This window comes from Vombatus ursinus, unplaced genomic scaffold (assembly GCF_900497805.2).
Source record: "Vombatus ursinus unplaced genomic scaffold, bare-nosed wombat genome assembly UNPS02014826.1, whole genome shotgun sequence".
Classification (NCBI taxonomy): Eukaryota; Metazoa; Chordata; class Mammalia; order Diprotodontia; family Vombatidae; genus Vombatus; species Vombatus ursinus.
Window position 1 is genome coordinate 6,612,942 of NW_020954604.1, and position 15,887 is coordinate 6,628,828.

The following is a 15,887-nucleotide window of genomic DNA, read 5'->3' on the forward strand; positions in this document are numbered from 1 at the left end:
TCATCATCATCATCATCATCATCATCATCATCATCATCATCATCATCATCATCATAGCTAACATTTCTATACCCCCTATATGTCCCAGGTACTGTGCTAAGTGTTTTATAAATATTATCTCATTTGATCCTCACAGCAACTCTGTAAGGTAGATGTCATTATTATCCCCACTGTCCAGATGAGGAAACTAAGGCAAACAGAAGTTAAGTGACTTGCCTAGGGTCATACAGCTAGTAAGTATCTGAGACTGGATTTGAACTCAGGCCTTCTTGATTCTAGACCTGGCCTTCTATCCACTGAACCACCTAGATGCCCCTAATATAACATGAGTATTCTTTCTACTGTACTGCACACTGTACTTTGACCTCTACTTTTGAGTGTATATTTCTCTCCTCCCTCATTGGCCAACTGTCACTTGTCATATAAATGACAAATGCCTGACTCAAATACAAATGCCTGACTCAAACTTGCCTGTCAGATAGGTGTTAAAGTATAAAAGGGCTTCATAAGCCAAAAAAGGTTAAAGACCTCTGATTGATAGTTTTCTTTCTCTGTTTTTTGTCTTCCTGATGTAGGTATTAAAAACTTCTTTTTCTATTTTTAGCGAATAGTTTATGTTGAATTAATTATTACAGTTATCCCTTCCCCGTCTCTTTTTGCCCATCTTGGTTTCGATATATTGCGAGTCAGCATATGAAATTAAATGGGAATTTTGGGGGAATTTTGTGGAAGTTGCAGATGACACGTGAAGGCCAGCAGATGACACAGAAAGTTTAGAAACTCAGAAATGCATAAACCATATGTATAGTATTGTATAACATCAACACATTTTATCTTTTAATGCAATAAATATACATAATTTCTTTTTTAAAGTTAAAAAAGTTAAAGTTTGTGAAAAGAACGTGAAAGCCAGCAGACGACACACAAAGGCTAGTACATTTTACATGGGTTTTCCAGATCAAGGTGGTGCTGTACTCCTACCCCCCCCCCAACGTGGAAGGGATAACTGTATATGAATATCTGATTGACTTTACTTGCTAATCCATATTATCTTTAAAGGCCTTTGTAGCTCTAATAGCCTATGATTTTATTTTCTTCACCTTTGACTTTTAATAGCCAAATCATTCAAATCCAAAAGCTATTTAGTGTCTACTATATAAGGCATTGTGCCAGGTACTAGTGATATAAACACAAATCAAAAATAGGGTCTGTGTACTGGAAGGGATACAACTTGCCCAGATAGGTCTCTATGGGATAGACTGAGGAGGAAGAAGGTATAAGGGTATACCAACTAAGAGGACCAAGGCAACCTATACTAATGTTTGTGGTAGGAAAAATACTTCTAATATGTTTAAATAGGGAATTGCAAGGTTTAATTAGTAAATGAATGAATGAATAAATCAGAGGCCCCATGGCATAGAGGATAAACAATTTGCACTGTAGTCAGGAAGTCCTGGGTTCAAGTACAACTAGTGACACATACTGGCTTTGTGACCCTGGTTAAGTCACTTAATCTTTCTTAGTATTCTGGAAAATTATTTTAAAATTCTCGGTTGCAGGGAACATGTTGACCTGAATTGGTAGAAGTTATCTACACTCAGAGCTTCTTTCACTGGTATATCACAGGTCTGGCTCAGATGAATAAATAGAAACAAGTTATCTGAGAATTTCAGATCAAAATGGCTTTAGTGAAATAGGATAATCATATTCCCTTATTAACAATCCTCTTCCTCCTTTAAAATAGCCCAAATTAAATTTCTGTGGTTCAGCGCACACAAAATTTCCATGAAATTTTTTAAGCCAGTTGCTGGTTGTAAAATTTGCAAAGGAACCACTTTTATTATTATTATTATCATTATTATTATTATTACATTCCTCTCTAAGGAAATGCTTTCTTTTCTAAGGGGTCTTACTCATCAAATTCACTGTAGACATTCATTAATGAACAATCCTTATTCTCACCTCCTTTTTCCACCTTAAGGATGCTGATTTAGTATTCATTAATACTCTTTGAAAAAAAAAAGTCTGAAGAATTTGAAATAGTCTAATACTAGTAGTTGGCAATTGTGTTCACAATGCCAGAGTTCTACTGGTATTTATTCCCATTTTCATGTGACTAGAAATGATAATACAGTACGTTTTCATAACACTTTGCCATTTTGAAAGTGACTTTAATGGAATACTACTGTGCCATAAGAAATGATGAGCTCAGTGATCTTAGAAAGGCGTGAAAAGACTTGCATGAAATGATGAAGACCAAAGTGAGCAGAACCAGGAGAACACTGTATACAGTAACAACAATATTGTTTTAAGGGTGACTTTGAATGAATAAGTCATTAAAAATAAAGGACATATGAAAGAGACACTATCTACATCCAGAAAAAGAACTGATAGGGACAGCTAGGTAGCACGTAGAGCACCAGCCCTGGAGTCAGGAGGACCTGAGTTCAAATCTGGCCTCAGACACATAGCACTCACTATTTGTGTGTGATTCTGGGCAAGTCACTTTACCTCAATTGCCTCACCAAAAACAAACAAAAAAATGAAAGAACTGATAAATAGAAGTATGGATAAAATAATTTTACATATATGTACCTATTTGTGTCTAATGGAAGCCATCTCTAGGGTGAAGGGGGAGGGAAGAAAAAAGGGAAAAAAAAGAAATTTACTTTGTTGTATATTTGGAAGGAATAGCAAGTTGTACATGGTAGATTTGCAGTTTCATGTGCAATCATCTTTTTAATTGCATTGTATTGTGGAAATACTTGTTTTGTTCTGAATTTGCTTGAATTAAAAATAAAATAATTTTTTTTAAGAAGTGACTTTAATATACACTATCTCTGTTGATCCTGAAAACAACCCCATTTTGATACAGGAACTGTCACTCCCCACTTTACAAATGGGGATACTGAGTGGCAGACAGATTTAGTGATTTAAAGGTACCACGGTATAGTGGAAAGAGCATTGTCTTAGGAGCCAAAGGAAGTAGGTTCAAATCTAATCTCTGTCAGTTACTAACTATGTGACCTTGACCAAGACTCTTAACTTCTCTAAGATTCAGTTTTGCCTGATCTATAAAATAAAAGAGCTGAACTAGGTGACCTCTAAGGGCACTCCAACTCTAGGATTCTATATAGATAAGGGAAGTATAATTGTTATTATTGTTATCATAATATCTACTTTATTACTACTCCCTTCTCTCCCCTCTGTGCAACCAACACCTTGGTACAGGCCCTCACCCCAGACTTCTGTCAATAGCCTTCTATTTGTTCTCTCCCAGTTTATCCCTTCTCCAAACCATCTTCCAAATAGCTGCCAAAATAAATTTCCTAATGCATAAGTCTGACCACGTCATTGCCCTGCTCAAACTCCTTCTGTTTCTCACCAATGTCAAGAGGATAAAGTACAGACTCTTTAGCCTGGGCTCTAAGTCCCTCCATAATCTGTCTCCCACCTACTTTCCCAGCCTTACCTCTCTAGTTCACAGGTGTCAAATACATGACCTAGTCTGCATCACTCCTGAGTATGGCTCAACCAGATTAAAATATATTTGGGAAATATTTAACAGAATAAATAAAAATACAATAGAACATAGATAAAGCTACTATGCATTTTTCTAAGTTAATATGAGCCTGCAGGGATCCTTACATATAGGTTAGTAGCCTATGTTTCTATTTGACTTTGACATCACTGCTCTAGGTTACAGTCAGATGAGATGACTAACCATTCCCCGGACTCAGTACTCTTTCCTGCCTGGAAGCATTTTTCACTATGCCCAGAGAGCATGTCACTCCTCATCTTTACCAAGAAGTGAGAAAAGAAGAGGTAGGAAAAAAGAGAGAGGGAGAAGAGGAGACAGATGGAGAACGGAAAGAGACAGGAAGGGAGATAGAAGGGGGAGGAAAGACAGAGAGAAGGAAGAGAGAAAAGAGGGGAGGGACAGAGAGAGGGAAGAGATAGACAGAGACACAGAGAGGGACAAAGACTGAGAGACTGAGAGAGACAGAGATAGTGGGAGAAGAAGAGGGAGAAGAAGAGAGAGATGGAGGAGGGAAAGAGAGAGGAAGAGAGAGAGAGAAGGGGGAGAGAAAGAGAAAGGAGAAGGAAGAGAGAAAAGGGGAGAGGAAGAGAGAGGAGAGACAGACAGAGAGAAAGAGAGAGACAGAGACAAGGGGAAGAGGGAGAGGGAAAGAAGGAGAGGGAGAGAGAGAAAGGAAGACAGACTAATGGACTTTCTCCCATTGTACTAGAAGTTAAAAGGCAATGAATTTTAATGCTCGTTCTGATCCTTACGAGCTAAGGATCTCCTCTACCAACAGTCTTTGACAATTAGTCATCCAACCTATTCTTGAATGCTTCAAGTGATAAGGAATTCACTGTATCACAAGCTAGTTCATTCTATTCTCAAACAGCTTTAATGGTTTAAAAAGCATTCCTTATATTTAGTCTACACCTTCCTCCTCCCAGTTAACTTGCACTTACATGTTCTAGTTCAGTTGTTCCGGTTTTTTTTTTTAAGTGGCTTTTTTTTCTTTAGTGGCATTTTTTTTTCCCTTCTCTTGACTGAATCCTAGCAGCTACAGCTGGAAGGAGTCTTAGAGATCATTTAGTCCAACCCCTCCTCCCATTCATTTTAGGGATGAAGAAAAGGACTTTCCCAAGATAAATGGCAAAGCCGGGATTCAAATCCAGATCCTCCAAATTCAGTACTGTTTTTTCCCCCTGCACTCCATGCTCTTTTCCTAGACTCATCAGGAATATATATATGTATATATATATATATATGTTTTTTTTAAAAAGTTTATGCAATATGGACAATTGAGTCATGACTGATAAAAGCTTTATGAGCATTTGATCTCTCCCCCGAAGGCATTCTCTAAGTAGTTAGACATTTGAAAATGAGTTTGAGTAGATAAAACAGTTGGCTTGGCCCTTTGACCCTTAAGTGCCCTTACTTTAGAATTGTGCTTTTTCCCTCTTGTTCTTCACCTCTTTTCTTCTTTCTGCATATTTAGGATTACTGGAAATTAATGCTAAAGGGTAATGAATCCATTTCTGAAATCATAATAATACTGAACATCTTATATTTAAATATCCCCTTACATATTAGATGATGCTGATTAAGCCTACTTCCCTCTCCTTTCATGTGCACACTTGCCTCCACCAATATTGTTTATATAGGCAAAGGGTGTAGGGTGTGTGCTGGGAAGACGAGCACCTCTGGCATGAGGGCTGCTGAGCCCTTTTCAAGGCTGCTTTCCTCCTTTGGTGTCCACGTAATCCATCTAACTCTCACCTGTGGCTCCAAGAAGCTATAGCTTGCACAGTGGCCACACCCTGGTAAACCATTTTGGCAGATGGGCTAAACCAGGTTGAGGGTAACTGAGGGGTCTCAAACCCGTTGGTGAGTTAGGGGAGCATCTACCCAAGCATGAGAAGACTTACCCTGGTGTAATGGGTAGATGAGAACAATTTGTTCCAATGACCACAAAGGCAGCTGAAGCAGGCAGTGAGGAGCTCTTAGAGCTTGGTTAGTCATGGAAAACACCAAGGTCATCCACTGCATCTTGAGCCATCACCCTGCTACCGACTGCAGCAACTCTAGAGGAGAGAGTGAGGCCGATGACTTCATGCAACCCTGCCTCACTTGAATCCAATTTATGCACGGATCAAAAGACATCACCCATACCATATAGGCAAATGGGTATAAATAGCCTTGTTTTGTTGTTGGAGAAACTGAGTCACAGAATGATTAATGGATTTAGTTAAGGTTTTGATAGCACTGAAAATAGATTTAAGGATTTTTTTTATTCCCATTCACTGACCTAAATCCTGAAGTATTTCTCCAAATAAGCATAATAGGTCACTTGCCAAGGATTTATTCACCTTTTAAATCTTTACTGAATGTAATGGGCTTAGAATAATGTCCTGTGAAGATAATTGCATTGTTACAGCTTAGATCTGAAGTTCAAGTTATTTGAGTAGATTAAAATGAGTCATGAGTGAGGCCTAACAGTTAGTCTATTAAATTAATTTGGGCAGCAATGAATATATTTTCCTGAGTAGAAAGAGAAAAATGAAAACACTGTATCAGAACATATCTGAGAGCATTTGGAGATCAGATGTTAATTATTTTTGAAAAATATTTTAATTAAAGGCATTATGTAATTTTTAAAAATTCAAAATTGGTCCTCGATATTTATGTCTCCTGATGGCAGATGATCATAAATGTTTCATTCTTCTTTATTGTAAAATGTTTTTTTCATTCATTTATGAGTCTTATCTAATCTTGACATTCTTAGTGTTGCATTACTGAGATTAAAAAAAAATCAATTTCCTAACAGCCAGGTGCATAATAATAGGGATAGTAATAGAAATAGTAATAGTAATAATAATGCAAGTAGGCAGCACAGGAGACAAAGTGTCAGGCCTGGAGTCAGGAAGATTCGTTTTCCTTGGTTCAAATCTGACCTCAGCCACTTAGTAGCTATGTGACCCTGGGCAAGTCACTTAACTCTGTTTGCCTTGGTTCCCCATCTATAAAATGAGCTGAAGAAAGAAATGGCAAATCACTCCAGAGTCTTTGCCAAGAAAATTCCAAATGAGGTCACAAAGAGTCAGACACAACTGAAATGACTGAGCAACAGCAAAAACATAGTGCTAGGGCCTAGACTTCTGATTTCACCACTGTAAAGAACTGCTTGGTGAGGAAATTCCCTCTACCAATCCAAGTATTAGCACCCTCTCCACAACTTATAGTCTTAGAGAGTTGCAAAGAGCCTGAGAAGTTAAATGACTTACCCGGTACTAAATAGCCAGTTTACGTCAGAGGACTAGAACTCAGGACTTCCTAGCTTTCTATCCACTATATCATGCTTTTTGATAAAAAAAAAATATTAAGAATGTTGGTATGGATATTATACTAAAACATAAGAATAAACATAAAATGAAAAAGGATAATATAATACAATATATACAATATATACAATGTAATACAATATATACAATAATATAATACAAATATTATACATGGATATGCAAATGTCTTATTGAAGATATCTATCAAGTGTATTCCATCCTTTTTTGGGGATACTGTTTCTTAACCCTGTTTGCCTCAGTTTTCTCATCTGTAAAATGAGCCAGAAAAGGAAAGGGCAAACCACTCCAATATCTTTGCCAAGAAAACTCCAAAAGAAGTCACAAAGAGTCAGACACAACTGAAATGATGGAACAACAATGACAAATTAAAATCATCCTTTAGTTCCACCTAATAACCACAAAATTGTTAAAAATATGAAAATTAGAAATACTCAATATTAGAGAGGCTCTAGAATGATAGCACACTAATGAATATTGATGGAACTATGAATTGACAAACTTCAGGGAAGCTAGGTGACCCAGTGGATAGAGCACTGGGCCTGCAGTCAGGAAGACCCAAGTTCAAATCCAGCCTCAGACACTTATGCTGTGAGACCTGGACAAGTCACTGAATCTCAGCTTGCCTCAGTTTCCACAACTGCAAAACGGAGATGATAATAGCACTTTCTTTACAGGATTGTATTGAGGATAAAATGAGATAATATTTGTAAAGCATTTAACATAGTGCCTGGCACGTAGATGAATGTTAGTTGTTGTTATTAGTATTATTATAAATTATTATTATTATTATTATTATTATTATTATTATTATAACAACCATTCTGGGTAGTAATTTGGAGTTGTGCAAATAAAGTGACTAAATTGACCCAGATATATCACTACTGGAATATCTCAAGAGGTCATTGACCAAAAGAAAGGCTCCAAATATACCAAATTATTTATAGTAGCACTTTTTGTGGTATATAAATATTTATTGACTATGGAGCAAAGAACTAAAAAAAGCAAATCCCCACAAATTGAAGAATGCTTAAACGGATTATGGCAGATGCATGTAATAGAATATTGCCATGCTTTAAGAAACAGCAACTTTGATAAATACAGAGAAGTAGAGAAAGATGATGTCAACTGATACAAAGTGACTTAAGTAGAACCAGGAAACCAACATGCACACTTAGCACCATAATGTAAATGGAAAGAACCATCACAAAACAATTGAAACTGAATGCTGTGGAATTATAATGACAAGGCATAGGCCCAAAGAAGAAATATAAGAACACAAATCCCCAAAGATCTCGGTCCATGGTTGTGGAACGTTGTGTGGAATTCTGTTTCTGAACTACAGTAAAGCTAAAACCAATAGGATGACTGCACTAGGTTTGATGTGAATATGGTAAGTCCCAGACTATCCAAGGAGGAGTGAACCAACCTGGGTTAGAAATGGAGATCAGAATTCGAGTACTGATCGGCAGTGGGATCTATCCTATGAGTGCCTGCTATACTTCCAACCTGGACAAGATAGAGAGACCCAATCTCATTATCATCCAATCCATTTCAATTCAATAAATATTTATTAGTTAAGTACCTTTGATGTGCCAGACATTGTGCTAAGTGCTAGAAATATAAATTAATAAAAAAAAGACAGCCCTTGCCCTCCAGGAGCTTACAATCCAAAGAGAGAGACAACATACGACAGGAGGCAGGAAAGATAAAAGGGGAGTGGCCACCAGGGAGTACTTGGCTAATAAGGCAAACCACTCTAGTAACTTTGCCAAGAGAACCCCAAATGGGGTCATAGAAGAGTCAGACACAACTAGAACGACTGAACAACAACAAATAGAGATAGGGAGTAGACCTGTGATTTCACCACTGTAAGGATCTCCCTAGTGATACAAAGTGGAGTCCAATTCCTGAGAGTTCAGTTCCTGCTCCTTTATAAAGGAAGGCACATGGAGGAGTTTGGCACTCTGCCCTCCATTCTTCCAATTAGAGGAGAAAGGAGGTTGAGAGAGGTGGTTTCAATAAGGCTGGAGAGAGCAGCATGGTGGTGAGTTTAGAAGTGATGAGTTTATCCTTGGAGGAGCATCTTGTTCTGTGGTGCTGAAACCAGAGTAGCAGATGCAAAGTAGAATTGTGAACATCATCACCATCACCACTACCACCATTATCATCATCATCATTATCGTCGTCTTCATCATCATCATCATCATCGTTGTCATCATCATCACCACCACCACCACCATTATCATCACACGAGGATGTACTCTTATTTTCTGTAGATTTTACTGAAACATCTGGGTAACTCTAGTGGTAGATAGGATGACAAGGACGATATGCATTTTCCCCTATTCCCATATGTTTTTTTTATTTCTTCTACTAGGTATTTATTTTCATTCCATATATTTTGGAAGTTAGGACAACATCCATTAAAATTGTTCTTGCATTTTTGTGTGGTGAATGTTATATCAGGGCATAATAGTTTGATCTGTGACAATGCTCTAGATCCAGTATGGAATAAATTGCATTAATCTCTAAGTCTGGGCTTCTTAAGAATGAACTTTCTGAATCTGGCCTCAGACACATAACACTCAGTAGCTGTGTGACCCTGGGCAAGTCACTTAAACCCATTGCCTAAAAAAAAAAGAATTAACTTTCTGGTAGCAAAAACCAAATCCTATAGTGCTATCACGACTCCCTCCATTTCCTTTCTTCTTTCTTTTTAAAATTTTGTTCTTGACCTCTTCCATTTCTATTATCAATCACTTGTTCAAAAATACTTCTTTGCTATCTTGTTTATATCTTGTTTGATGCCATTTAGATCAAAATAGTCCTGGGAAAAGTTGCTATATAGCTATTATTCTTTAATGTTTTTTTGAACAGGTAGGTAAAATGATTGACTATTGCACTTAAATAAAAGGAATGGGATTATTATTAGTAGTAGTAGTTTGGTATTAGTTACTAAATCAGACTAGAGATTAATTGTCTGGCTTCTTTTCCACTTTACCTCATTCAATTGGATTGAGAAATTCAGACTCAGAAAACACTTGGGGATAAGGGACTACTCTGGACCTTGAGTCTCAGATACTCTTTCTTACTCACATTGATACAGTTTCTCACCATCCTTTTGTGCCTGAAGATTTGAAGAAGACAAAGGAACAGTGTCTTCTTACTTCATACCTGTTTCACATCTTCTTGGCTTGTATTGGTTATCCCACATAAACCTAACTGTATGGCTCTGCCTTGTGAAGTCCAACTTTTATTTTCAATGTTCATTTGTCTTTTTCTCACCAGGAATGAGGGGAGAATCTTATTTCATTGGAATGAGAAATCCTGGGCAATATGGTCACCTCTCGGAAGATGGAGGACTTTTCTTACTATACTGCATAGATAGAGACTGGGATATAACAAGATGTTTCGCAGAAGAAGCCTTCCAAGCAATAACCGACTTCAATGACCTCCCAAACGCTCTATTTGCCTGCAACGTTCACCAGTCAGTATTTGAAGGAGAAGCCAGTAAGGTAGAAGCCCTTTTTTTATTCATAAGACCTGATGGTGCCATGATATTTTGGAGGACTTTTTGTTCTAATTTACATGTGTTTTTTTTTCTTCATCTCAAAGAAAGTTCTTTGTGAAATGTTTGGATTGTTCACTTGTGAGTATACACAGGAGAATGAAAAGATTATTTTTTACTACCTGTTAAGTATTAGAAGCCTATGAGTTGCTGCTCTGTAGAATATTGTAGATTTTGTAGAATATCTGTAGATTTTGTTGAGCAAAGTTGCTATCTCTAGGGGATAAACAATTGAAGGACAGCTATAGCAGATGAACTAAGGACAAAATATTTTAAAGAACATAGACTATGAGAAATTCCTTTTAGAGTAGGAAGTAGGTTTTCTTCCTATTTCAGTTCAAAAATTTCTCTTCCTTGCCCCTTATCCAGCCTCAGCCAGAAATGTGACTTCTGCCTCAAAATTATCTGACAGATAATTATCCAGGTTTTGGTACAACCCTCACCATCTATATTATAAAGGACTTTCTTCATAAAATCTAACTCAATTTTGTGTCAGCTTTTAAGATTTCTAAAGTATTTCTCACCCAACAGTATTATTAGCCCCATTTTGCAGATGAGGAAAATAAGGCTCAAGGAGACAATACAACTTATTTGGTATCACACAGCTAAGAAAGTGTCGGAACCAGGCTGTGAAGCTGTGTCTTGGTCCTTGGCAGCGTGGTGTAGAAAAAAATAATTCTGGATTTTGAGTGAGAAGACCTGAGTTCAAATCTTGGCTCTGTTATTTATTAGCTGTAGGACTTTGGACAAGTCACCTCAATCTTGGCCTCACTTTTCTCATCTATAAAATGAAGTGTCTTGACTAGGTGGTCTTTAAAGAACCCTTTCAGCTCTAACGTCTGAGCAATGATCTATGATTCTGTAACTGAGTTCTCTCCTCCATGAAATACTACTTGACAGTAACTTGGGAAAATATGGTCAACAAAGATGCAGAATTCACATCAGGTCGTATAGTCAGTTCTGCTATGTTGTTGATGTACTCATTCTCAAAAAACACTGAGCTATTTAAAATTGGAAGCAACTAGATGCCTCAGTGGTAAAGCACTGGGCCTGAAGCCGGTAGGACTTGAGTTTAAATCTGACCTCAGACACTTACTAGCTATGTGACCCTGGGCAAGTTGTTTAACCTTTATTTTCCTTAATTCTTTGGAGAACATGGCAAACCACTCTGGTATCTTTGCCAAGAAAATTCCTTGGATAGCATTGGCATGCATTTAGGATTAGGGTTAGAGGATAATGAAGAGTCAGACATGACTGAACAGCAACAATGCAAAATACAGCACTAAAAGCAATAGAAAATCTAGGGAAAATGAGGTTAAGGGTACAATGCTGAAAAATTAAAAAAAAACTTCATTAGTTACACATTAAATAAAAATAAAAAGTTAGAGATCTAATAAAAATGGTAGCACAGTTTTATACTGTTAAATGGTTAAGAAATAAGTATTGCGATAAAGAGTGGCCTGGTCTATAGCATCCAGCTGCTGCTTGACCTCTGCTCCAAGTTGCAAGAGGTGGTTGGGCAGGTGAAAACTCCAGGCCTTCCGGCTGGAGGCTATGGCAGAAGTGGATAGAGTAGAGCTGGAGATGGGAGTGGTGAGGACCAGTGCTACCTAACTGCTACTGCACCAGCAGATAAACAAAAATATGACACTTCACCTTGGCAAAGACCTGAAGTTTGCTTATAGAAGTGGATATAGGAAGGGTTGCAGCTTGTGAGTTATTGTGAAGCTGCCCTGCTTTCTGAATGTTCTCTCTGTTTCTCTCCAAAGAAAGCATGCATAAGCAAACTCGAGATCTGAGTCATGCTCAAAATGTTCTCTAATATATCGATCAAGTTGGAACAAATTCTTGTTTTTGAAATATGTTACAGCAGAACTGTCTGTGCTGAAAAAATGGATATTCATGGTTCCGTCTTCAGTGGCTCACTACTGCCATTTACATAGAATATCAACTCCTTAGCCTGATTCTTAAATCTCTTCATAGTGTGGCTCCCACTGATTTGGGGGTGGGGGATTATTTAATATTTTTACTTTTTACTCTACTTGTACTCAATTGGTAGTTGTTCCCTAAGCTCAACATTACATCTCCCCTCACTATGACTTTGCAATAAGCTATTCTCTGAGCCTGGAATACACTTCCTTCTTGCGAAGTTTCCTTCAAAGCCTACCTTGGGTGCTATTTCCTATAGGAAGCCTTTCCTGAGTCTGTTCTCCCCCAGTTGTTAGATTTTCTCCTAACTCAATTTTTCTTCTATTTACTTATCTGTGTAAATACTGTATCTCCTATTAGATTGGATATTCTTTGAGGGCCTTAAGAACTGTGTGTATTCCCTGGGCCTAATGCAGGGGTGGGGAGCCTGTGGCCTCGAGGCCACATATGGCCTTCCAGATCCTTGGGTATGGCTTTTTGACTGAGTCCAAGTTTTACAGAATAAATCCTTTTATTAAGGAGATTTGTTCTGTGAAGTTTGGATTCAGTCAAAGGGCCACACTTGAGGACCTTGAGGGTCCCATGTGGCCTGGAGGCCACAGGCTCCTCAACCCTGGAATGCAAAACCTTGCATATAGTAGGAACTTAATGAATATTTGTTGAATTGAATTGAGTCAAATAGCAATTGTAGAAATGCAAAGCCTAAAGAATGGCAAGCATTTTCCTAGGATCTTTATAACATTTTGGGCAATGAATTTTAATGCTGGTGTTTGGAGGTAATTAGATGATAAAATAGAACAAATGTAACAAAGTGCATTGGAGAGATATACTGGATAGAGAGTTGGTTTGGGAGTCCGGAAATCCTGGGTTCAAATCATATGACTAGGCTGTATGACTCTAGGTAAGCCACTTCACTTGTTCTGTCCCAGGTAACCATCTAAGACTGTAAATTGTTGAATTGTTGAAGATCTGTCTGGGCAGGTAGGGAGAGGGAAGGAAATAAACATTTATATACACATGTACTATGTGCCAGTCACTGTGCCAAGCACTTTTTTGCAAATATTATCTCATTTGAGATTCTCTCAACAATATTATCCCATTTTACAATTGAGGAAATTGAGACAAGCAAAGGTTAAGTGACCTACCCAGGGTCACACAACTAGTAAGTGTCAGACACATTTAAACTCAGGTCTTCCTGACTCCAGGCCCAGCTTTCAAGTCACTTCACCACCTAGTTTACTCTAGCTGGTAGGGAAAGTTTCCCTGTTGGGAGCTCTATATACCAATGGAAGCACAGGGTGATTCCCCCCCCCAAATATATATAATACATATTATATATGTTATATATTATAATAATATGGTATAATATGTGATATATTATATATAATAATTATAGATATTATATATGTGCATACACATACACACATGTATATGTAAATTTACAATTGTAAGGGACATCAAATCACACAGCCTTATTTTACAGATAAGAAAACTGAGGTCCAGAGAGAGATGTTGACTTGCACAAGCTGATATAGTAAGTGGCAGAGTGAGGATCCATTTCCATTATCTTTGACTTTAGATAACAGTTTTTATCTTCTCTCTCTACCTAACTGCCTTTCTGGAGGTGGTCCCCTGCTTCACTTTCCCTTCTATTCATCAGGAATGAAAACAAGGTCATTCCATTTGTCCACATGAAGCATTGGGAGGAGAGCAATTTGTGGAACGCCAGCAGGAATTGAAGAGGGCCTTGAGAACATTGGACAGGTGGAATAAACAAGGAATAAACAAGATGGAGATCAGTGGTGACCATTGAAGAAGTAGTGACTCAGAGCCCACAGGCAAAGAGGGGATTTTTACAGTAAACAGGTAGTCACATCTATTAAAGCTAGCAAAAAGCCAGACATCTGAACCTTGGCCTTAATTTTATTATACATAAACAATTTGAGAGAGGAGTAACAAGTTTGTCAGATGAAAAAAATGGGCTGAATCTACTGAGCAAGGCAAAGCTGTGGAAGAATTGAAGTGTTTTGAAGTCATTGGATTCCTGTGTCTCCCAGGAGGTCCAGTCCTACCTATTCTCCTTCTTATATCTCCTTTCTTCCCTGCCTCATTAAAGCCTACCTTTACTGTTAATGCTCTCTGCAAGGTGACAGCTAATTCTAATACTGTCATAGCCATCCTCATAAACTGCTTACATTTTCTTCCTTTAATTTTTCTTCTTAATACTGATATCTTTTGTTTTTTTTTTCTAAATTTTAATTCTAACCCTATATCCCTGCCTTCTCTACCTAGCCAGTCATCTCTTGTTAGAAAGAAGTTTTTTAAAGAGAGGAAAAAAAATTGGATTTCAGTAAAATGAATCAGCATATCAATTGAGTCTGGCAATGTCCCAAACCCATAGTCCCTCACCTCTGCAAAGGAGGGAGGGAGGTGGCATGCTTACATTTGAACAAGATCTTCAATGGACAGGAACGATGAAATTCCAGCAAATGGCTGGAATTTCAGTCATTATTTTGAGCTCTAGGAGAGTTATTTGGAGTCTGGGGAAGAGGGATGAGTTCATTAACTCTCATATAACATAACATAGGCAGATATTTGCTCTGAGAGAAGGACTAACTAGGCTTAATGATTGCCAGTAAAGGCATGTGGGACATGCATGCATTTCCATGGGCTATGGTGACCAGTAGCATCTTTAACAGCATTGGAGTTATTCCAGGGGGATGAAATGTCAGGAGGCTCAGATAGGGTAAGAAAAGCATATGAAGGTTACAGTCTATACAGGGTGAGTATGTGAGTGATTAGAATTATAAGATGTTTAGGCAGAGCCTATTTTTGTCTTCCTACTTTTGAGGATATTGGTCTTGGGGTCTGTTCATTTGTCCAAATCAGTACAATTTCAGTACAGTCATCTTTCCCTCATTTGCTTTAAATAGTGACATGGCCATTTTTGGTGAGTAGTTGGTTTCATAAAACTGAAGTCAGTAGCACCCATTGATATGTCTACCCACACATATGGAGGACCTTCCTCAACCCCATTTGTTTTAGGTGATTTGTGTGAACCAAAATAGTTAAATATAAGGGATTGACACTGAATTGTGATTTCATTGGCATAACTAACTCCCAGGCAAGGAATATCCCTCTACCAATGCAAGTTGGAGCCATTTTGGCAATTTATAGTTTTGGAGAGTTACTGAAAGCACTGGGAAATTAAGTAATTTGCTCATCATCAGACAGCTAGTTTATGTTTGAGAGATAGGATCAAAAATTGAATTGTTTACAAATAAAGGTAAGAAATAAGAGGTAGTCTCTTATTTCATATTTATAGCTGCCTATCAGAATGAGTGACTGAAAAAATCATTTATTAAATGCATTCTATGCACCAAATATCCTGTTAAATACTGGGAATATAATTATAAAAAATGAAGATAGTCCCTAACTTCAAAGAGCTTTCATTCTGATAGTTTGGAAAGTTATAAAGATGGGGAAATGGAGTCATGGAGAGTAGATTGAT

The 15,887-nt window shown here is 37.7% G+C and overlaps 1 protein-coding gene across 1 annotated transcript in view; it reads left to right on the top strand.

Moving 5' to 3' along the window:
* The window catches only part of RCAN2 (regulator of calcineurin 2), a 348,645-nt gene that overhangs the window by 38,901 nt on the left and 293,857 nt on the right, over nt 1–15,887 (top strand). Inside the window, exon 2 of the mRNA XM_027838273.1 lies at nt 10,168–10,394. Coding sequence (XP_027694074.1) covers nt 10,170–10,394 — 225 coding nt within the window. The 5' untranslated portion in view covers nt 10,168–10,169. The remainder of the gene's footprint in view (nt 1–10,167; nt 10,395–15,887) is intronic.